Source organism: Triturus cristatus, chromosome 6, assembly GCF_964204655.1.
Source record: "Triturus cristatus chromosome 6, aTriCri1.1, whole genome shotgun sequence".
In the NCBI taxonomy this organism is placed as follows: Eukaryota; Metazoa; Chordata; class Amphibia; order Caudata; family Salamandridae; genus Triturus; species Triturus cristatus.
Window position 1 is genome coordinate 561,233,341 of NC_140589.1, and position 25,072 is coordinate 561,258,412.

A 25,072-nucleotide genomic window follows, 5' to 3' on the forward strand; every position below is an offset into this window, starting at 1 on the left:
TTAGGTGTTTGTCACTGCCCAAAATCTCAGTACTTTTGCGAGAAACAGAATTATTCAACAAAAATCTTTGGCAGTAAAGATCTTACTTATCGATGAGTTTGCTTTAAACAAGAGAGAAATGTTGCGCTTAAAACTCATCGCACTTTTAATAGAAAGTTTCTAAAGGGTTTCACATTTGTGACAGGATTTTCCCTAGATTTAAATTTGCCAAGTTTGTTTTGAAATTTAAGAAGGTGACATTAGTACCTCTGCTATGGATGTAGATATCTTATTTCACTCTTTTATGGTGAATGTACTGGTAGGGTGTTAGGGTAAAAAAGAGTTCTCTTACAAATTGAAAATGTTTCTAAATAGCAACAAGTTCCAGCAATGTGTTTTAACTTATTTAAAGAGTATTGTGAAGACTGTGTTGGAGATTGTCATCCGTCCAATCAAAATATGAGACCTGAAAAACCAATATTTCTTTAAACAATTGGTGCCCTGCATGTGTTGGTATTTAATGAATCTATGGCAAAGTTATTAATTGCACACAAAGGTTTCCTGTATTTGGGGTATGTTTTTATATAGTGAGAATTTGGTGGGTACTTTTCAAAGACGATGCCTATTGTCCAGATGCAGTAGCTGGATGTTTATTTGACAGGGTCTGAAAAGTGCTTTCAAGCTAAAAGAGTTGTTGGTGTTTTACAAATGTTCCTTGACTGATAAATGTAGTGTCCAATGGCTTTATGTTTAGCCTTCACAGTATCAGGTGTGGTAGAAGTTTGCCACATAGCACTATGACTAATGTGATTATCTGATGTCCAAGATGCCATTCAATAATTTGATATATCTACAACTAAAATGCTTTAGTGGCTTCTTAAATGTGGTTTCCTAAACACGATTGGGGCCATTTTGTTTGCAGCCCTAAAGTGAAATATATTTCATGGGCTTTTGCAGCTAGTGGTTTTTGGCCCCGCTTGCTCTTTCCTTGATTAAGGTCAGATTGACATATCACAATATTGGGGTCGAAATATCGACCAACAATATTGAACACCAAAACACTGTCAAGGTAAGGAAATATTGTGCTAAAACAATAAATCTTTACACACACACACACACACACACCCACGCAAAAACAGACACACACAAACACACACACACACACAATTGCAGTAATGCTGTTTGATTTTCTAACCCTATCTTTTTTTATGGGCAGATTGGGGAGTATTGGTCAGAGTGCCTCATTTGGAATGACAAGCTGAAGGACTGGGATGCCTACATTGAAATGGGAGCGCAGATTAAGTTCTATGAAGATATTTTCCCACTGCTGCACAGACTTGCAGCTAAGGTACTCATGTGTTTAACATGTGCGAATGTGACAGCCGTCCGAGATGTCTGACTGCATTTAGTACGTGTTATAACTATATTCTATCACTTTTTTTTAAGACAGTTATGTAATTAAGGTATATACAGCAATGTGTTCAACCAGGAGATGGGCAGCATGGCAAACTATAGAAAGTTATAACATACCTTAGCTCAACACTCTTTAGGCACACAAGGAACATTAGCCAACTAGTATGTGCTTGAGAATGAGGCACCCATTCCATCCTAACCAGCAAAGGTTATTCTCCAAATTCAGCCCTGCTTACCATAGAAGTATGTACCGTGGACATGTGCTCATTTCTGCACATGATGACCAGCCATTAAATCTTGATACCTCCCATGTTCCTCAGAGATATGTAGGGCACCCGGTCACCATAAACTCTTAGTGTTACCAGGTGGGTTCTCGAGGCAGAGTAAGGGGGAAGGAAATGTAGGTAGGTTTTTGGAAGAGCCTGTGATTTTTAACCAACTTACCAGATCCGCATCCACTTCCCAAGAATGTACTCCCCATAATCAGGGAGACCATTCTACACTTAAATCATTTCTGAAAAATGTGGCAGCCCTGTGATGAAGCATGACACCTAGGCGGGTGTGTGAGGGCTAGCCAACCAGTTTTCATTGTAATCTATGGGTCATTGCTGTACACATATGCACAGATGTTCCCACAATTAAGTTAATTCCCGTAAAGTGTTTTTAGTATTTTCTTATGGTTATATAACTGTGTCTGGGGATACATTTCACGACAGCCCCTTAATTGAAGCTATTAGAAATGGGGACATTTTCTATTGCAGTTTGTAACATATTTGATATATAAGGTATGCCCTATGCACAGTTGCAAAACTGCTCTGGAAAAATGCAACTTTGCTTCTATACAACAAGGCCAATTGCCAAAGAACTTCACATCCACAGTAGGCCTTGTAACTTTTTCTAGAACTCTAAATATGTCAATGTATTACCAACTGCAGAAGTATTCATCAAACCATCACCTATTTTATCCCCTTCAGTAGGATATCCTTTTTTGTCTGTGGATAATGGTATGTTCCCTGATTAAAAGAAAATAGGCGAAGTTAAGTTTCTACTTAATGTTTCTACTTAATAATCAGTTCCAAGATGTCACAGAAAGTACCATTTTCCTCAACCATATAGATACGAGTTTCAAAACAATCTGGCACTAACACAAGATCTAGCTTTAGTGGGTTACCTTTTTGTCATATAACTCCAGGCACAAGAGTTTCATTTATCCTTTGATGCATTGGACAGCAGATGTTGGCAGACGGTGACATTAGTAAGTATGATCACATCACACCATTGTTGCTATCTCTCAGATCATTGTGAATGGTAAGACTAAAAACACAGAGACACTAGTTTTATTTAACATTCCTTTATTCAGACTGACCCAACCTTACAGAGGCAACTCTCCTTAAATACAGGCCGTTTACTGTGCAGCTAAACAAGGGGGAAGTCTTGATCAATTACTAAACTATACTCAACCGCACCTGACTACCTGACCACTAAGAATACCTCAGTGCCTTATGGGAGAAGGGCTTGGGACTTCATGAGGATAAGGAGTCTGATTTAGAGTTTAATGACAGGTTAATTCGTTTCAAACATCATGGATATGCTGTACACATCAATACATATGTCATATGGTATAATGCATTGTAATAAGGTGGACGGGAAATTAGTCACATGCGTGACAGATTGACCCGCAAAAATCTAATTGAGTCTGCTTTGATGCACGAAAGAGAGGTGGCAATCTGAGCAGGCCTCAGATTGATACAAATCAATATCCTACACAGAGGCTACTACCATACGAATCGATTACACAAGATGATCCCGGTAGGAGATTCTCAGTGCTTAAAATGCGGAAAGGGAAAGGTCACTTTCCTCCACACCTTTTGGACTTGCAAAATAATTGTACCCATTTGGGCTGAAGTGGGGACCGAACTTTCAGATGTAATTGCCACTACAATACCGTTGACTCTAAAACTAGTCTTACTGGACATTCCAAATAATGTTGACCTGGCCAGGCACGAACTCACCCTTATTACCTTTAGATTTATGATAGTGAAGAGAAGGATAGCTCATTAGAGGAGGAATTCCTTGCACCCTAAAAAGGAAAGATAGTGATCAGGCATGGATTAGTAGATGGGGCAAAGAGGGTGACTTACCAAATTAGGGTATGCCCCAATGAATGTATTCAGATTTAGTGGGGCAAATGAGATTTGTTATGGATGCGATGAAGAGGTATAATGCTTCACCCTGAAGACTTTGAAATGGGGAGGCATTCCTCAATAAACAAAGACTGATTGAAAAGATTATTTGAGGGGGGGTCAGTGGGAATCTGTGAAATGCATTGGTATTGCAACAATACAGGACATTATGTGACCCAGACTAAAATGGCCTGAAAAGTAATTCTTATTGTTAAATATATTATTAACACTTTTATTACAATGAATATCCAAAAGAGTAAAAAATATATTGAAATCATTACTTTATTCAAGGTAAGCTTTTTAATATTTGATCTTTTACTTCTGGCTGGGGTTAAGGGGCTGTCTACCACTGCGATGTGCTTGGACGCTCTGTTTGGAAGTGGCATTTTTTCTTATCTACCTCTTCTCCTTACTTTTTACAAGTGGTGTCCACTTCTGATGTTAGTGCATCCATTATTAAATAGTATACCAGTGTGGACCAGCCATGACTCCCAAGTATTCACATCTTAGCGACCATACCATCTGGTTGCAGCATGGAGACATACATAAATGAGCAAATTAAGTTTTCTTCTCATTTTAAAACTAAATACAAATTGTCTACGTGTAAAAATGAAAATATGAGAGCCTTACTTCTAATCAGGGCCACTGGGGAATTATGCAACTGTGCGGCGATTTTTGCATGATTAGAGATTTGCCACATTTGCCACATAATCCATCATATGCTCCATAATCTGCAGATTATAACAAAAAATGTGTTTCCTGCTCAATAGTTTAAAGGTAATAAAAACGCAGTAGCACATGTTGCTGCGCAGTGGAAGGCCTTTTGGAAAGGTTGGCTGGTCCCTTTTCTATTGCTTATTGCTATATTTGGGTATTAAACTGGTACTAATGAGCTGCACCCAATGCCCAGACAGTGCTAACAAGTGTAAAAAGTACAAAAAAATGAAGAAATACTATTACAAATGTGCAGCATTTTGCTGCATGATTTGCAATTTCTCGCTGCTTAAGTTACTCACCCCTGCCACATAACTTGGCCTTCTCCTGCCGCATAATTACAGTGGCTCGGCTTATAATTTACTCTAAGAATACTTCAAAGTATTGATAAACGTACATTTAAAGGCTGTATCTCTGCTGATGTAATTGTGATAAAATCCTTGTACTTTTGAGTCACATGCATCACATCTTTACCTGAGCACTTTCCTCTTTCCGCTTCTTACTCACCTACTACATTCACATAGTCACACTGGAACAAGTCAACTGCTTTCATATGTTTGCATTTGTTATCACACTGGTGTACAGCAGAGCATGTTGTCCCTTGTATCCCTCTGAAACTGCGGTGTTACTTTGTTGCTTCACACTCTTTGAAGTTCAGCACTAGCCAGTGTGAATGCATAGCAAAATAGCTGTTTTAACACAATATTAGTTTATGTTTTACACAGTACTCCTTGAGAAGACCCTACTCTCGTCTGCCTCCTTCTGACTGCCATTTTAGTCCTGAAACAAGATTCTGAGTTTTTGAGGTAGTAAACATTAATCTGTAACTTTCCCTAGACAAGTTACGTCAAGATAAAAGTGGCAAAATTTGTCTGAGATAAAATGATTGGAATGAGAGAAACGTGGCAATTGTCTGCCTAAACATCGAAAATTTGTGTTATGCCTTATTCCAAACTTGGAATGGATGGAAAATAGTAAATACCATATCCTGTGTTATCAGTATTTAGTGGCTGCAGTATTCTCATCCATATTGCCACTCAGCATTTGGAATAAGGACCCAAGAATGTACAAAATATGCAGAGTATTTTGGTACTATCTAAATAACATGCCGATTTCTACTGAAGAAGCCTTGCCCGGCACATTGTTTTATCATCACTGTAATGAAAATAATGAACCTGTGGTATGATGCTTTGTGTGGTTGATTCATTGTTGGCTTTTATCAGTGTCTTATGTTGTTTTCCTTCACCCTGTAGGAAATCCGTAATCGCCACTGGTTACAAGTCATGGCAGTAACTGGCAGCTCATTCCCACTTGAAGCTAATGTCTTCAAAGTTTCTCACCTACTGGACATTGGATTGTTAAAGTAGGTGTACTTTGGTGTCACAGTGAACAAATCATGTCTTTGTATCAATCTGAGACCTGTGTATGTGTGTTAAAATCATTGTGCAGATGATTGCTGTTTAAAGAAGGGGGAAGAATAAGATTGTGACCATTCTCATATGATTTTGCTCTCAGAGATTCAAACGCTGTGTTATGAGTATTCACATTTTCTCTGAGCAGCACCAACTTTCTGGCCTTCTTGCAGTCATTACCTTGTTCTGGAAACAGACTCCTTTCTGTAGAGCAAGCTTCAGAATGAACTGGGTACCAGCAGCATCAATTTGAGTCAGGGGGGTACTGAGGGCTGAGGGCAGCTCTGGAACATTACTTGCTTTAATACTAGCCACATGCTTAACAGGGCACATTAAGCAAATGTGCTCCTCTAGTTGGGATGAAATTTCACAGACGCCAACATCTGTTGATTAAAAAGCCACTTTTTTATAGGTAATTCTGCAGTCTACCGCAGTTCCTAGGCACAACATTTCTCCTCAGCAGTGTAGTGTCTTTCCCAGCAAGGGAGCATGTACCAGACCACGCTACACAAGGAGGTATGGTTCCAAGTCTTTATTCTTCAGCATGTAACTGCATCAAAAACGTTATTAATCACACCCACCAGATTACGTAATACTTATAAGGAGTCAGCCAAGGGTCACTAGAGGCCTCATACACATAAACACAGGACAGAACATCTCCCCCTTTGTTAATATAAAGAAAGAACAAATATATTTATATACATATACACATTATAACTCCTCAATGAATCATTGAGGTGCTCGCACTAGTCTTCCAGATGCTTGACTTGGGGACTCAGGTGGACTTGCCTCACTCCTGAGTTTCTGGAGCAGACAGACATCGAGACAAAGGCTTAAAGTGTGATGAGTCTCTGGTTATGAATTTTTCAGGTCATTCAGCAGTTACCATATGTCCTTTGCTTTCCCCAACCCTTAGCGGTTCAGCATCAAAAGGAGCATCAGTCTTGCATGTCCGCTTTTGATTGCCAAGAACTCAGTCCCTTGTGTCTCGAGTGCAGTGACGCTTACTGACATAAGCCTTCATTTTGCATTTGTGAGAGGTGTCAGTGACACAAATCACATCAGGGTCTGTTGACTGACTTGTGGTCCATTGCAGTGTCTTCATTCCAAGAGCTCTTCCGAACAGCAAGGTGGCAGGACTTTCTCCTGTCGTGAAATGAGGAGTGGATTGGTAGGCACGGAGGGCTGGGCGTAAAGCTGAAGTGAAGGCGATGCCTTCCAGCACAGCATGCTGAGCCACCCTTTACAAAGTACTCATAAATTATTCAACAAGCATTGTGTAGACATATAAGGGTGCGTCAACTGAGAAAACCTTCATGCCCGCAGATATTAACCAAAATCTGCGTTTGGGTAAGCTTTTTTACCCTCATAGAGAACAGTCCTTTCTGCCTGATCTCTGAGCACACACCCTAAACCAGCTTTTATTCATACCGAAGGCTGTATACCCATCTGCACTGTCCTGAGGAAGACCCGCCGTGACGCTTATTATATTTTGCACAGTACACAGGGTCGAAACGTCGACGCACCCTTATATGTCTGCACAATGCTTCTGATCACAGATTAATTCACATAGGATCTTGTAGCATATGTGAAAAACCATAAAGACATATCAAGAAATGATCTACCTTTCTGTTCTACTTATTCACTTTTGCCGCATTTGAAATATATTGTATATACTATTTATCATCACATGTCACTTTATCACCACAAGTCACCAATATTTTGCTCTTTTGAATTTATGTATTACAACAACCCATAATACTTTATTCCCTTAAATTACCAAATTGCATACTTTTTATTGGTGTGTGCTTTTTTCCTCATTTATCTGATATCTGTTACATGTAATTAATGTTTTTTGAACTTTCTAAAAGAAATCACAAATTCCCGACAGAACCATTGTATTTATATAATACGCCCACCCAGGTTCTGAGGGACACCGGGTCACCCCATTATTTTTGCTCAGAGTTGTTTTGGGAGACAAATAGCTGCACAGATGACAAGCTTTCCATTCCCTTTCAACTTGTTCATCAAGGTGCAGGAACCACACTCGATCCTTAAGTGTTCCTTTAGTTGCAGCAATGCCTTGATGTCCTTTGTGTGCCAGTTCAATTACTTGTTGCCTCAGGCTTTCAGAGATAACTATTCTAGCCTATCTTAGTATGACACCATCATATGTAACAGAAAGTTCTACCCTAACATTCTTGAGTTTCTGGTACTCAACATCATCTGTAAGGGATCGAGTATGTGTCCTCCATAATTGTGTTGCAATGATTTCTTTAAGCTTAAGCATGTCTTTGTCAGCACTAGAAGCTGTCAGAATCTGTTCAATAGAAAGAGCTGCAGGTGCACTTGACTTTACTATGAAATGGATGTAGGCCTCAACCGCTTTGGACGTGGTAAATTCATCTGCAGGGTTCCGGTCCTTCCCTGGTTTGTGCACAATAATGTAATCATACTACTGCAGGTGCAACCCCCACCTCTTGATGCGAGGAGGCATCTGGGCTTTCAGATACCGAAAATGGTGAGCAACACTTGATCCGTAACAAGTGTGAAATGCTTTATGTACAGAAACACATACAAGTGTTCACATGCTCATACTACGCTAAGCTTTCTTTCTCAGGTTGAGAATAAGCACTTTCAGTCTGAGATAGACTCCGGCCAGCCTAGGCCACAATGTGTCTCTGAGCATCAGACTGTCCATTATGTTGAACTAGGATCGTTCCCAACCCCACCGTGCTTGCATCCAATGCAATCTCTTTATGAAATTTCAGATCAAACTAAGCCATTTCAGTTGCATTTTCAATTGCGTGTTGTATTTTCTTGAAACTTCGGTCACATTCAGATTACTTTCAAACGGAACATTTCACTTTGTTAGTTTTCTCAAAGGGGCACTCACAGTGATGAAATCACAAATGTACCTAGAGCAGTAGCTGGCCATGCCGAAGAAGGATCGCAGCATGACCACATCTTCTGGAGGACAAGTAGGTGACAATGCTTGTACCTTTTTGGGGTCAGGAGTTATTTACTTTTCAGAGTAAATATGTCCAAAGAATATTGGCCTTTTTATGTGAAACTCACACTTCTCTGCATTTAGTGTGAGACCTGCATGAGCAAGCAAACGGCATACTTTTCTGAGTTCTTTAGCATGTTCATTTTTGTGTAGCACCAAACACCGGTATATCATCACTGTAGTTAAAAGCATGTGAGACAGGCTGAATTATTCGGTGAATGACATCTTGAAAGATTTCTGCAGCTGATGACACACCAAAACTGAGTCTCTTATATCTGAACAAACCAAGATGAGTTCAGAAAGTAGTAATGTACCTACAGTTTTCTTCCAGTTCAAGTTAATGGTAGCCTTTGTTCAAATCAAGGCAGGAGAAAACTTTGGCTCCTTTCAGCTGTGTGATCATGTCCGCAATGTCTGGATCTGGATGTCTTTCTCTGTCAATTGCTTTGTTCACCTGTCGTATATCAACACAAATGCACATTAAACCTCCACTTTTTTGGCACCACCACAATGGGGGAAACCCACAGTGTCAGACCAGTAGGGGGCTTGATGATGTCCTGCTTTAAGAATTTTTCTAGTTCTTTCTCAATGGCTTCCTCTAAGTGAAAAGGAATTCAGGGTGTCACTGTGCAACAGGTCGAATATCTTCATTATTGTGAAACTAAACATTCATTGTCTTAATTTCTGAAGTCCATGAAACAATGTTGGGAATTGTCTCACTATTTCAGAATGAGCATTCATGTTGTAGTTAATAGATATCAGTCCCATGTCAGTAGCAGTATTGAAACTTAATAAGCAAGCACTCAAGGAAGTACCTGGGATGACATGGATTAGCGCTTGCGCTGTCTTTTTCTTGTGCCACGTGGTCCCCACAATGGATCTTTTGATCTGCAAGGGTGTGAAAGCTGCCCAGGTGTACATCCTTGTTTTTGACAGTGTGAGGCGTGGTATCGGAGATAGTTCTTTGTATTTTTCTGCCAGCATGATGTTCACCTTGAGCGTGATTGTAGGACAATGTCCAAATAAACGTTGTTGATTCATGTGGCGATTTTCTTTCGATTTGTGTTTTTCTGGGCAAGCGGCCAATCCTACATGCGCACGTCGGTCTGTGACGTCATCACCATTGCACATCCATCTTCCTCACTGTCATACGATGATGACATCAACAAACCTTTGGAAGATGAATTTGATAGCAATCGACTTTGTTTCGTTTCCACTTGCCTTAGTCGATGTTACCGTTTGGACTTGTGGGAGTAGCTAGACTGCTTCTGAAACTTTCTTGTCTCTCTGTGGCGCACTTAATTCCTCTTTCGCTTTGCTAACCGTTACGAAATGGTTCTTTCCCAGAGCCTTTACATATCTGTCCGATGGCGGGACATTTACCTTCATGTGGAAAAGAGAATCCACAGCGGAAACACAATGTAATGACATCACTTTGTGGGCCTCTTCCTTGTGTTTTTGCTTACTTTACCTGCTCAATGCGGATTCATTTTGGGTTGTTCCAACTTCCATATCGATCAGCAAGTTCCTCTGCTCTTGCAGCCATAAACATTTTCTCCAAACTGAGGGCTTCTTGCAGCATGGGTCGTCAGAATGAATCGGAGTGGCAACGATAGATAACACTAAGACGCATGGCTTCTTCATCATTGAATTCATTTAACTTGCAGTGCTTTATAAGTGCATCAAGCTTTCTCAACAAACTCATCCATCGTCTCACCAGGTTGCTGTCTTGCTTGGTTGAAAGTGCACCTTCCATAGTCGACATTTAGCATTGGATTGAACTCGGCCTCCAACGTCTTCTTGATTTGACAGTATGATACTTCACTTCTTATACTCCATTACCTGCAAGGTTCTTTAAGTATTTGATGATCTTTTTGTCAACTGCTTCATCTTCGTTCTTCACGATGAGTAAAGGTTTCTCTCCTTGCATGTGCTCTTCACCGTTCTCGACTTTATGCCTCATACCTGGCTGTCACAGCCTTTAGCGTTTCTCAGTGCCTGATCGTCTTTGCCTTTACTGCTTTCCTGCACCTGGTTGTCACTGCGTTTAGTGTTTCTTTGTACCTGGTTCTCACTGTCTTTAGCGTTTCTGCTTTGTATCAGCGCAGGGACTATGTTATGCTGTGGTGCAGTATCTCTTCTTTTGGTCTTACTAGTAGATTTTTGCCAGGCTTACTGACTGTGTTCCTCCGTGGGGCCTTCACCTTCTTAGAGGGCCTCTCAAAAGCTATGGTTGCGCTTTGAGTCCACATACGCCAACTGTAGTCCACTTCTTCAGGTGCACATGGCACGCACAAACAGTTTGTTGGAGCCCAGCAAACTCTCAGGGAGAGCAGTCTTGTTTCTTTGGGGCATGTTTCCCCTATTTCGTCGCCAGTGGTAGCCCAGGAGCATGTAACAAACCATGCCACACATGGAGCTCTGGTTTGCATGTCTTTATTCTTCAGCATGCTACCGTTAATTGAACACACTACGTCACAAACTTTAATAACCACACCCACCAAATTATGTAATACTTGTAAGAAGTCTGCCGAGTGCCACTAGAGGCCTCATACACATAAAAATAGGACACAACAAGAAGAAAATCATGTATCGGCATAGAAAACAAATCGTTGACACTCCATCAAGGTTGCTTTCAGGAAAGAATGACTGATCGCTGTGTAGCTCCAAGCTTGTTCAGCCATGAAAGCAGCCATAAGCACCTTTGCCTTCCCCCAGAGGGGTCCCTAGTGTTTGTGTGACCAGTACAGCTCTGTTGCACACAGAAATGTAGCACAGTGCATCCACTGTAGTAATCTGGAGAGGAAGCGCTATTAAATTATATTTGCCAACTTCAAATTCTGTTGTAGACACAGTTTTGCCTTCTACCTTCTCATGCTCTTTCATTGTCTGTTAACAGGTTTTTCTTATCTCCCACCAATTGACAAAGAGACAATATTTATACTAAACTACTGTTAAACGACACAGTACTTAAGCACTCAGTGGATGATCAGTTTTTCCTTGGCTTAGGAAGCTTTAAGACTGTTTTAAGCAGGGGAAATACTTGGGTAAGGTAGGCCCCTGCATAGTGAAACGTCAAGTTAAATAGCATTTGCTAACTTTTTTGTTTCTTTTATTTCTCTAACCGCTTTATTTAGTGCTAGATGTCAGAGCGCTGTACTTGATAAAAAGTAAACAAAACTTCATAAAATTGTAAAATTCAGGAGAGGTTTAATTAGTATTGCAGGAGCCACGTTATTACTTATCATACATGCTCACTCCATCACCCTTCCCACACGAATCCCACACAAATCCTTGATTTGTTGCTGTTTCATATGAAAGAGATAGGATATTTGAAGATATGATGAATAAAAGTAGAATCTGTACAACAGAATTGAACACACCAAAGACCAGTTAGATATTTGTTGCAAAAAAGATGCTAGAATCAGTTAGGAAAACGCTTGAGCTCAGAACGTGTAACAACATGCAGAGAAATTCTATCTTTGCTATAATTTCCTTAAGGGGAAAAAAGTTAGCATCTTGTCATAAATCTCTTATTTCTGCTTATTACTGTTCATCTAGAAAAACAAAGCAGTAGAAGAAAAGGCTAGATTTTGTTATTGTTAGTGAACAGCAGCTTTAATTATGCTCCATGACCTGCCTTTCACCCTGGCTCAAGCAGCAGGCATTGTGATGTCAGAACTCAACTGTAATAACTTATTACAGTTCAGCAGCAATGTCATTTCTTTGTTACAGACTACTACAGATGTCACAAGGCACCTGTAATAAGAAAATTAGAGACTGGCTTCTATAGAGTGATTGCAAGCTCCCTTTGTGTTATAATACAATAAAGATAATTATATTTATCGTGAACGGGTAAGTGGTCAAACTAGAAGGGGGTGAGGTGCTGGAACAATAACGATGTTAAGTTTCTTTCGAAGGCTTCGAAGTAGGTAAGAGTTCTGAATGAAAGATGTTATGAGTCCCAGATCTTTGGGTTATTTCCCGATAAAAAATGTTTCTTAGTTTTTTCTTTAGGGAATGAAGTGGCTTCCAAAAGAAGAAAATCAGTGCTTCTGATTGTTTATTGACTTCCTGAGTTGCACAGCTTCCGAGCCAGATAGTTTGGAGTGCCTCTGTTGGAGAGCTTTGTGGATGATGCAGGCTAGTTTGAATTACTTCGTTTTTTTTAGTAATTTAGATAGATGTGAGCATTTTGGCGAGAAACAAGAAAGTTAATTTTCCATCAAGAAAACCCTTCCCATCCATAGCTACCAGTTTTGGGAATGTTCTCTGCCCATAGGCACCCTTAAAACTAATATTTCTCCGGCTCTTAGAAGGAGCAAATCTACAACCGTTTTCAGGACTAAAAGTCTGGTGGATATACACAAACTAAAAGGTTTGTGAGTGTTACACCTATCAGCCTTAGGGTTGTCTTCCCCCAAAAGCTTATGCCCAGTCCCCTCCATTTATTTGTTAAAATTCCTTTTTGTTGACCTTTAGACTCTGTGCACTTTACCACTGCTAACCCGTGCTAAAGTACTTGTGCTCATTCCCCTAAACATGGTTAAATTTGCTAACAGATGATTGGCATATTTAATTGATTTATAATTCTCTTGTAGAGTGCGACACCATATACCCAGGGTGTGTAAAGTAAATACTACTAGTGGGCCTGCAGCATATATTTTGCCATCCCCTTAAGTAGCTCCTTAAAACATATCTCAGGCCTGCCATTGCAGCCTGAATGCAATTTTAAACTGCCCGTTCGACTTGGCAATATAACCCTCTTGCCAAGCCTTAACATCCCTTTTATTACATATATGTCACCCCTAAGGTAGGTCCTAGTTAGCCCATAGGGCAGAGTGCATTGTCATTAAAAGGATGGGCATGCATTTTTAGGTCTTGCATGTCCTGGTAGTGAAAAACTACGACATTTGTTTTTCACTACTGTGAGGCTTACCTGTCCCATAGCATAACATTTGACGGCCTTATTACATTTAATAAGCGCTAACATTTGACTGTGGACAAATAAGCATTTCATGTTTGGTATCTATGAAATTATAGTTAAAAATCCTCCTTAGTGATAAAGTCAGATTTTAAGTTACAATTTTTAAACTGCCACTTTTAGAAAGTTGTAATTTTCCTGCCCTCTGTCATTTGGTGCCTACAGCTTCCCCTTGGTCACATGACTGGGTGTAGTTGGCAGTTAGGACTTTGTGAATTCCTCCCAGACACTCACACAATAGAGGGATTAGGTGCACCTGAATAGGTCATCTGCCGGCAGAATGGGGAGTGGGCGGGGCTGGGCACAACCCTACTTGCAACTGAATAGGCTGGGCTCTGCCTTTACACAAAGTGCCTGTCACTACTTCTTTGTCCCTGCTGCCAGCTTGGAGCAAGGGGAGTCAAGAAATTCCAAGCACTTCAAAGATAAAAAGAGAAACCTCTAGAAACTTCTCCCACATCAAAGGAGGCACTAGGTATAAAAATAGGGCCCTAAGATCCCCTCTTCAGTTCACTTTCTGGACCTGCAGAATTAATCTTAGAGGGCTACCTACTGCTGTAGCCTGCTGTGTACTACACAAGACTGCTTTGCTGGACCTGGAAGGGCCTTGCATTCTCAGAGGCCTGTCCTGCTGTTTGACTCTGCTTCATTACCTGAACCTTGGACTACCAGAGTGAGTATAATGGCTAGCTTGCTGGCCTCCTGCTCAGAGCCACAGCGACATATGAGGCTCCCACAATCTTGAACCCGCATCCGGTCTGAGCCAGAGCAATTCCTAACACCCCCAAGTGGTGCCCCCCCCCCCCCCCAGTTCTGGATCCTTGGTGGTGTTGCTAAAGGTGTCCAGATAGCCAAAAGTCAAAACTTAGGAGATTTTTGGCTAAAAACTGCTCTGGGAACCAATCTGCTCGCTATCCGCTCTAGGTGTATCGCTGGTAAATCTAACTTTGTGGCTGCTCCCACTACGTTCTTCTTCACATCAGGAAATCCTGTTCTGTGGTTCTTTGCCAAAGGGGTATTCGGCCTCCTGGAGCTCTAGTCTTCACATCAGGAAATCCTTTTCTGTGGTTCTTTGCCAAAGGGGTATTCGGCCTCCTGGAGCTCTAGTCCAGTGGCGGCTGGTGACTTTTGAAAGTGGAGAGCCGTAAAAGTTAGTGATGAGTGGAATTCTCCCCCTGAGAAAAGAATGGGTAAATTATGCATTTTCAGGCATATTTGAGAAAGCCAGAAGGTTAATTAAACAATTATGAAAGTGTAATTATGACATCAATAATGCTCACTAACATTACTGCAAATAATCTCTGTGATGCCCTGCCATTTCTCATACGTGAGATCCTGTTTTGATCTAAAAGAACACTTTTTTATGGTTGTTACATGAAACAAACATTTCTCTGCAACATATCTAGAATAGACTCTCACACATCACCTACATTCAAAATAAATTAAAGGAAAACGTATTTAAATCAATTTGTTTAAGAAGAATTCAATGTCACCAGGGCAAGAATCTCTGCAGAAAAGAGCTGGCTCTAAAAGGAGGCCCCTGAAATTCTGGGGTGCTGGGCCAGAGCTGAGGCCACTTTTTGTTCATGCCTTAAAACGTCTCTGACCAGGCCCTGTGATTTTGTTTGTCCGGACAATTGCATTTGGGATCCCGAGCTTTCATCAAACCACTTTACATAGGCTGTAAGCCATTTGTTAGGCCACTAACAAACACTGCACACATGCATTAATTGTCACTGGTGAAGCACAGGATCGGGAAGCACTGGAGAGGAAGGGTTCATTGAATAAATACCACCGTACGGCACGGGTATGGCTCTGAGTATCTTATATAATAGATACCAGGCTGCATCAAACATCAAGCTTGCTTGTGACGTGTTTCATGGCAAGCTACAGCTCTGCCTGTGGCCTCATCCTATGCGTTGTCAGAATCATTCTCATGCACTCCTTGCAGACAGACATGCATCCTACAGTTCCTGGGACATTAATATGTGTCGTCATCATACTCACAGAGCTGAAGTGGGACAGCCACAGACGGGAATCCTAAGCATGGGAGCTACAGTTTGTGTCGTTTTCAGAGTGTAATACAGTAATAGCATTACCAATGGCCTGTGTTCTCAGGCATTAATTATTAATCAACACATAATTAGCCTTAATGACGTCCATTCTGAGTGGGGAACAACCTTTACAACGCAACTTTTACAACGCACTACCTTTACAACACATTTTTTACAACGCATAATCCATTACAACGCATGACATTACAACGCATGACACTACAACGCATTTTTAAAAACTACCTTTACAACGCATTCCATTACAACGCATACTACCATTACAACGCATACCATTACAACGCATAATATTACACTACACTATCCAACACTTACCCTACTGTTGCACCCCCTGGAGTTAGAATAGTAATTTTTACCCCTATACTATCCAACACTTACCCTACTGATGCACCCCCTGGAGTTAGAATAGTAATTTTTACCCCTATACTATCCAACACTTACCCTACTGATGCACCCCCTGGAGTTAGAATAGTAATTTTTACCCCTATACTATCCAACACTTACCCTACTGATGCACCCCCTGGAGTTAGAATAGTAATTTTTACCCCTATACTATCCAACACTTACCCTACTGATGCACCCCCTGGAGTTAGAATAGTAATTTTTACCCCTATACTATCCAACACTTACCCTACTGTTGCACCCCCTGGAGTTAGAATAGTAATTGTTACCCCTATACTATCCAACACTTACCCTACTGTTGCACCCCCTGGAGTTAGAATAGTAATTTTTACCCCTATACTATCCAACACTTACCCTACTGTTGCACCCCCTGGAGTTAGAATAGTAATTTTTACCCCTATTCTATCCAACACTTACCCTACTGTTGCACCCCCTGGAGTTAGAATAGTAATTTTTACCCCTATACTATCCAACACTTACCCTACTGTTGCACCCCCTGGAGTTAGAATAGTAATTTTTACCCCTATACTATCCAACACTTACCCTACTGTTGCACCCCCTGGAGTTAGAATAGTAATTTTTACCCCTATACTATCCAACACTTACCCTACTGTTGCACCCCCTGGAGTTAGAATAGTAATTTTTACCCCTATACTATCCAACACTTACCCTACTGTTGCACCCCCTGGAGTTAGAATAGTAATTTTTACCCCTATACTATCCAACACTTACCCCACTGTTGCACCCCCTGGAGTTAGAATAGTAATTTTTACCCCTATACTATCCAACACTTACCCTACTGTTGCACCCCCTGGAGTTAGAAAAGTAACTTTTACCCCTATACTATCTAATACTTACCTTAAATGTAATTTAATATTATGCGTTGTAATGGTATGCGTTGTAAAGGTAGTATGCGTTGTAATGGAAATGCGTTGTAAAGGTATTTTTTAAAAATGCTTTGTAGTGTCATGCGTTGTAATGTCATGCGTTGTAATGGATTATGCGTTGTAAAAAATGCGTTGTAAGTGCATGCGTTGTAAAAGTGTGCGTTGTAACGTCATACATCCTTCTGAGTTCATTTGCTTGGAGGTGGCATAAAATCTGTACGAATGGGATTTAATTGCGCACTTTACCGGCCTTTGATGTGTGAAGCATGGCAGGACTTCGCCAGGCACCTGCACAACGCATAGATTGAAAAAAGGCCGTTCGACCGTAGTACAGTTTACCAGTTTGTGACATTTTAGGCAGCTGTGTTACAGAGAATTTAACAAAAGTAAGCACTAATTTGAATGAATGCAAAACGTTTTTTCAATTTTCTCAGTTGCACACAACTTCATGAAAAGCAGATTATTTCATAAAAAAAATTTCATGTGTACAATTGTGCTATTGGCAAGGTGGGCATGTGACCAAACAGATGACCAGGAGTCAGCGTAGTACACAGGAACTGCCAGTTTTGTGTGCCTGGAAGACAGAAGGAACGGGAACTGTGTTTGTTTACAGGGGGTGGGTAGCGGAGTAGTGTGAAGGAACAGGAGACTATGTAGGTGTTGTTGTGCATCTTTGGATTATAGCACAGAAGGTGAGAGCACAGATGTGTGAGGCTACATGTCCCTTTCTGACAGCTAACAAAGGCCATTTGTGCATTCTTAGCCGTGTGTTCCAGGCAGGTTGAAAGTGCTCTGCAGGAGAACAGGTAAGTGTGTGGGGCTGTTTGTCGAGTGAGCAGCAGGCATTGTAATGTAGGGACCGGGAGCAGGGAAGGACAATGTAACAGATCGTATGTGTATGTGGCCGTGCAGTTTAGGGGCGCAGATGACGTGGAGTGCATGTGGGGGAGGTCGGAGATGCAGTGAGTGGGGAATGTAGTGTTGGGCCTTAGGCCCCCATGCTGGCAAATGACCGAGACTGACACTGCATAGTGGGGTGCTATAACTCGGCCTCGAGCACGTGCACCCGGGCCTTTTTATTAGCGGGGCCACGTCACTCGTGACACCCGTGATGGATGGGTGTCGGGTGCAGTGTGTCCAGCCCTCAAGGGAGTGGCTGGAAGTGCAACTTCCTGAGGGACACTAGAACGTGTCTCGCAGGACACTACATTCCACCAAACTTTATTGAAGGACAAACAAAGTGTCAGTCCAACCTGTGGGGAAGAAACACACAGTTGACTAAATACCATAGGGTCCATCAGTAATTTAACCTGAGGGACTCAGGACACGACCGCTGGCTTGGAGACGCCCGCTGCATACCGGTCGTTCGCTGACAATGCCATGTCTTTCTGTCTTGCCTGGCTTCATCTTGACTGACGTCGGTGACGGTCTGTGGTGGGTTCTAACCGTTCTTTTTTAGGGTGCTGCGTCGTGACCATGGATGGAGTCTCGCATGAGGATTCACAAAGGTGTTGCTGGACCGACTGTCCCTGTTGAACCGCTTGGCTGTGACCGGTGTGAGAAGTTAGCCTGATACATGATGTCACTAATTCTAGTGTACACCTTGTATCAGTCCAAACAACCCTTATGGTGATTGGTTGTAAAGTCAACCTTCTAGACCAGCTATCCTAGTGGTAGCATGGGCAAGAGCAGTTTTAGGCTAAACTGTAAATGGCATGTGAAGCCAGCTGTTATACCATATGTAATCCCTTGAATACCAAATGAAAGGACACCACAACAGATATATATAAAAATAGAATGTATTTATTCTAGTCAAACCCTCAGCACTCTTTATGAGATTCGAGGTAAGTACAACACAGTCTTATTTAAGCATACATTAAGTCACACAGGTAAGTAATACAGTTAGGCCCTAGGGGCCATGCAAACCATATACTACGTAAGTGGTATAAGAACCACTGTCACGAACACAGGATAGGCCTAGGCCTAGGGAATCGCTGGGGCTACACTATACTACCAAAGGTTAGGAAGTGGGAGGCCCACGGGATTCAGGTGCAGAGTGGAAACACTCACGCGTAATGCGTAAAAGTCGATAGAAATGGAAGTTGTTAGAAATTAACAGTTTTAGGACACTTCTGGTATAGCTAGGAAGTCGAGACTCGGAAACTAGACCTTTGGATAGTCAATACCCTTGTGAGCACCGAAGTACTCAAGTTACCTAGCCCACGGGCTGCGGGTGCATAGGTGGGAATTTGCGTCGGGTTTCGTCGTTGACTCCTATGGATGCCTGAAGGAAAGTTGCTGACAGGCGGTCAGTGAAGAGTGTCCGGTGGATCCCAAGGATGGAATCAAGAAGGAAAGGTACCTGCAAGCAGAAGGGACAGAGTCTTGGTCACCAGCCAGGAGCCGGGAAGGAACCAGGAAGGAACCAGGCGATGTCGTGAAGATGCAGGTGAAGAGGTGAAGCTTGTCGCAGCAGTCACGGGTACCAGTGGGCGTCGAGGACGACCAGGAGGTGAGCTGTCCTCACTGGGAGGGCTCCCAGCTGCAGGAGGTCAGACTCGTGTCTGTGGCAGCAGCATCCATTTTGTGATGCTGAGGCTTTGGTCAGAGTTAAACAGCAAAGTAGGATTTTGACATGTCTCTCCCTCTAGAAGGGGGGAATAATATCCTCATCACCAGGAATGGTATGGGGGTATTATTCCAAAGTGTTAGACACCTTACACGACATGTTTTGATAAAGCCAAACCATAGTTACCATAACCGTTTAAGATTATAAGGTACTTTAAGAGTATTTGGTAGGCTATATCATAGAACAGCTTTAAGGACATGGTTCCGAAAGCTGCAGACAGGCTCAGCTCATGCTAGAGCACCATCTCACAGGTTACCAAGCACTCTGCCTCCAGGATTGTTAAGGCCTGCCATAGGAGTGGCTGATAGGTACACATGTGTCTATATATAAGGTAATTATAGGAATACTACACCTAAGCAAGGGGTGATTACACGACCTTGCCCCAGCTGAGTGATCAGCCAGTTGTGTCATAATGGAAGGCCAGGCCAGGGGTGGCACAATACATGCTGCATCCCCTGGTAGGCCTAGGGTACACCTATGCCCTGGGTACCTAGGGTACACTGTACAGGGTCCAATAAGGTGATCCTTACCAATTGGGTATGTACCTAGGGTACATGGAGTCCATTTTAAAGAGAGAGCAGACAGCCTGAGACCCTGAATGGCAGGATCTCAGACCAACTAAGTCGAAAAACCAGCTAAACACTAGGCAAAAAGTTGGGGGTAACCATAGTCAGATATCCACCTTCCTACACAACCCCCCTCCCAAACGAAAGGAGATAAGGCTTTCCTTGACCAGGTAAGCCTATATTGCCTAAGTGGCCATATAAGGAAGAACCAGCACTGGCATGGTGACCCCCTGTCTCATGGTCCACTAAGCAATCCCTCATCCTAAAGCTATCATAGGGTCTCCACCATAGGGAATCTCTACCTTTGGTGTGTCTTTGCAAAGTAAAAGGCTGGTGTTGAGATGGAGTACTGAAGTGAGTTTCCTCAAAGTGAGGCCTCAGCTTCCTCCAATGATCCTCCACCATGGATGCCTTTCTTTCTTTAACTGAGTTGCACTGTGCTCTCAGGGTCAGCCTCTGGCTACCTAAAGCTGGAGGCTGGGTCCCTTTTGTGGGCTTACTGGAGGGACAGGTCAGGTTTGGGGCCCTAAGGTCCCATGTTTGCCTGTGCCCAACAGAATCCCTCTGGGGGAGGTCCCTAACTACCTGTAAAGGAGATCCCTCAGGAAGGTATTTAACCATTACCTGGCTAGGGCTACTAGCCAGGCAATCCTCATTCTTTTGATGGGGGGGTTCTTGTGGACAGGGGCCCTCTTAGGGTCCACTGGGCTCCCTGACCTCTGCAGCCCTGGGCTGACTGAGGCAGGGTAGAGAGAGGCAGGCTACCTGCACCAGACTGGGTCCCACCTTGGAAGGGTCCACTGACATCAGAGGCTCTGCCAGGCCAGGCCTGGCTACCTCTGGGGCAGTTCCTTCACAAGGGGTGAGGTCAGATCCCTGAGGAGACAGACCTTTTCCTAATGTCTGGGGGGAGGGAGACTTTTCTTCCTCCCCACTACTCTGTTTGTGTGGAGTGATCCATAGTTTCAGGCTTCACTACACCTATGTCAGTCTGAGTATGGGCTGAGACCATTACAGCCTTGCCAACCTTTCCAGGGAGGCACTCAGTTTGGGTTTGAGCTGTGACTGTCACAGCTCTGCCAATCTCTACAGGGAAGTCTGTCTTTGCCTGGGCCCCACTACCCTTTTGTGAAAGGCCTACCATTTTAGAATGGGTGTCTTGTTCAACTCCAGCCCAAGCTGAGAGTTCCAAGTCATTCCCCAGTAAGCAGTCTACAGGCAAGGTTGGGGACACTGCGACCCTCTTAGGGCCAGTGACACCTCCCCAGCTGAGACATACCTCTGCCATGGGATGACTGTTCTGTTTGCCATCAATGTTAGTTACCTGGTATGAGAAACCAGGCAAAAGCTGCTCAGAGGGAACTAGTCTGTGAGTCACCATAGTGATGCTAGCTCCAGTGTCTCTGTAGGCCTCAGCTTTTCTACCATTGATGTAGGGTTCCTGTCTGTACCTACCCAAAGTGTTGGGACAGGCAGTGAAGTTGGCAAACCCCATGCCACCATCACAGACAAAAGTAGCTGCTGTAGGGGACTTGGCTAAGCCAGGGTCCACCTGTGTTCCCCAAGAAAACCCAACCAAATTTTGGGGGGCACTCCCACCACCTGGGGGATTACTGCTGACAGTAATAGGTGGTGTTACAGGAGTAATTGGAGGAACAGTTTTGTTTTTATCCTTTGGGCAACTGCTGTCAGTTTTCCAATGCCCAGGAATTTTACATTCATGGCAGTAAGGCTTTTTAACTGTGGTAGAGGAGGGAGCTTGGGACCCACCACCCTGTGTGGAGTTTTGGGGCCCTGAGGAAGATTTCTCTTTTGTTTTATCCCCACCCTTCTCTTGAGGCTTGGGATGCTACCACCCATTTTTAGGCCTAATCCTGGTCCTGACCCATTTATCTGCCCTCTTTCCCAATTCTTGGGGAGAGGTCAAATCTGAGTCTACCACGTGTTGTTGGAGAAGCTGGTTTTGACAATTATTAAGGATCTGCTCCCTCATAATCAAGTTGTACAATCCTGTATAGTCCTACACCTTGCTGCCAGTTAACCAACCTTCCAAAGCCTTAGTGGCACAATCTACAAAATCAGACCAGTCCTGTGTCTGTGTCTTCTGGGTGTCTCTGAACAACAACCTATATTGCTCAGTGGTTAAGCTAAACCCATCTATCAGAGCACTCTTCAGGACTTTGTAATTGTCAGCATCCTCATCACTAACTGTGAGGAGCTTGTCTCTACCTTTGTCAGAAAAGGAGAGCCACAAGATAGCTGCCCACGGACTCTGGGGTACCTGCTGTACTTTGCAGGCCCTCTCCAAAGCAGTCATCCACTTGTGGATGTCACCCCCATTCTGATATGGGGGGACTATATTGCTTAGGTTTCTATGGTCATAAGACCTATCCCTATCTTTAGGAATATTGCTGCCACCAGTGGGCTCTAACCCACTTAACTTCTGCTCTCTGGCCAGATCAAGCTTCTCCTTGGCAAGGGCAAGTTCTTCCCTCTCAATCCTCAGATTAGCTTCCCTCATTCTGGCCTCATGCTCTTTTCTCTGTGGGGAAGTCATTCCCCTGTAAGAAGAGGCATTGGAGCTGTTAGAGACATGGGAGTGGATGGATTCCCTTGAAGGGGATCTGTCTCTCCTGCTTCTCTGGTTAAGCCCACTTGAGGGTCTGAATGGGGGGACCCCAGTCAGACTCTCATGTAGGCTTAAGTTAGCCTGACTAAGTCTCCCAACTTTGACCTGGCTGTCTACCTCATCTTCTGAAGTCCCATCTGACTCATCTGTAGTGGGTAGACCCTCACCTGTACCTAGGGTACTAGCCTGGGAGGCCCTACGAGCATCATACTCCTCTAGGATCTCTACTAGCTGAATGAGGGTAGGGTTTGAACCCTGTTTTAACTTTCTGGAAGTACACAATTGTCTCATCTCCTGAAAAGTTAGGGTATCATATCGAGAGGGGATCTTTCTAGGATCTACCCCTACTGGGAGAGTATCAACTTGATCTCCTCTCAGAGACATGATTTAGTGAGGGTGTGGTGTGTGCACCTACCTACACTAGTTGTATCTACTAAACCTCTCTAGTAGTTGTAGTCAGGGTGTGCTAGGCCCTTCAACCTACAACAACTAAGTCCAGTAGGACTTAAGTATTTATAATCTATGTTATATGTACCTAGCAATATCTTATGTGATCTTTCAATTTAGTATCTCAACCGCTGCTCACCAATGTGAGAAGTTGGCCTGATACATGATGTCACTAATTCTAGTGTACACCTTGTATCAGTCCAAACAACCCTTATGGTGATTGGTTGTAAAGTCAACCTTACAGACCAGCTATCCTAGTGGTAGCATGGACAAGAGCAGTCTTAGGCTAAACTCTAAATGGCATGTGAAGCCAGCTGTTATACCATATGTAATCCCTTGAATACCAAATGAAAGGACACCACAACAGATATATATAAAAATAGAATGTATTTATTCTAGTGAAACCCTCAGCACTCTTTATGAGATTCGAGGTAAGTACAACACAGTCTTATTTAAGCATACATTAAGTCACACAGTGTGGTATTCAAAAATGTCATTCTCAGGGTAATATAACAAAGAACTTGGCAAAGAAGCTGAAATATGAAAAGACATCTTTATTAAACTCAAATGAGTGAGGCTACGTCGCCCAGGAGCACCTAAAGCAACTGAATGAGGCAGCCTCCAGAATGGTCTTAGCTCAGACCTTTTATACCATTGATTATGCCTTAGGCATACAAGGGAGTAGTACCAGTCACATTCCTAAACAAATAAAAAAGCTAGAGAGGCAACATTATAATTACAGGGTTTCAGTTGACAAAGGTAAAAAGCCGGACAAAACCAACATTCTTCTTTAGACAAGCTGGATAAACCCATAAAAAATGGTCACCTCCCCATCGTAAATAGACCATAAAAGCAGGAACAGAAATAGATGAGAGGCAGGATAAGGGGTGTGTATGTGCATACCAAACTTTACAATCTCCTGTTCTTTGATCTCTATCTGACCAGCTGCCTAACAAGGAACTGGCTCAACGAGGTCAGCTTCAGGCAACAGGGTCAGTTCACTCAGGTCATTCAAAAGTCAGCTAAAGTCATCAGCCTATGTGAGGGCAACCACAAAATGGCTGCTATGCACAAAATGGAACCCATGGTTCAGAACGAAATCTCCAAATACACAGTGACTCCATCGGTGTAACATGACGAAAATACTCATGCATACCGCACTCATCATTTGCGGTTCGCTGATACCAAAATCGTCATGATACGACGATGTTTATAATACGGGACCAGAATTTTCAGTACCACAGACCCTCCTTTTGCCCTTACATAGGCAATAACCTAAACTCATGTCAGTCTGAATCCAGGTCTATATTCATCAGATCATCAAGATGTTGCTGGAGTATAATCCTATTACTTAGCAACTCTCTCGGGACACGTCTCCTTACACATGTAGTAGCACAAAGGCCACATATGGCAGGACAAAATAAGGAATACCTCTATCTGTAGTAGGTGGCATAAGATCACACACCCAACAATTAGTGATGTTCACTACTAACTATTGTTGATGCAGAAGCTGTACAAAAGAATTGCTTACAAATTCTGATCTTCTAACCTGCTCATGTTCAGGAAAAGGGTGAAAAGAGTGCAAAGAAGCAGTAGTAGGAAAAGACATAGGTTGGGAAGTGGGTGCAGAAGTCAATTGAGTAGAAAAAAAACAAATCCCACCCATAAATGACAACGTCATGTTTAAAAAGACACTAGAAAACTCGTTATTAATAACATATAGACAACGGGAGAAAATAGTGACC

General features: G+C 42.7%; 1 protein-coding gene across 1 annotated transcript in view; it reads left to right on the plus strand.

Moving 5' to 3' along the window:
* Positions 1–25,072, plus strand: part of LOC146817397 (dynein axonemal heavy chain 5-like) — a 1,608,734-nt gene that overhangs the window by 596,195 nt on the left and 987,467 nt on the right. Inside the window, exons 33-34 of the mRNA XM_085609634.1 lie at positions 1,196–1,327; positions 5,543–5,652. Coding sequence (XP_085465760.1) covers positions 1,196–1,327; positions 5,543–5,652 — 242 coding nt within the window. The remainder of the gene's footprint in view (positions 1–1,195; positions 1,328–5,542; positions 5,653–25,072) is intronic.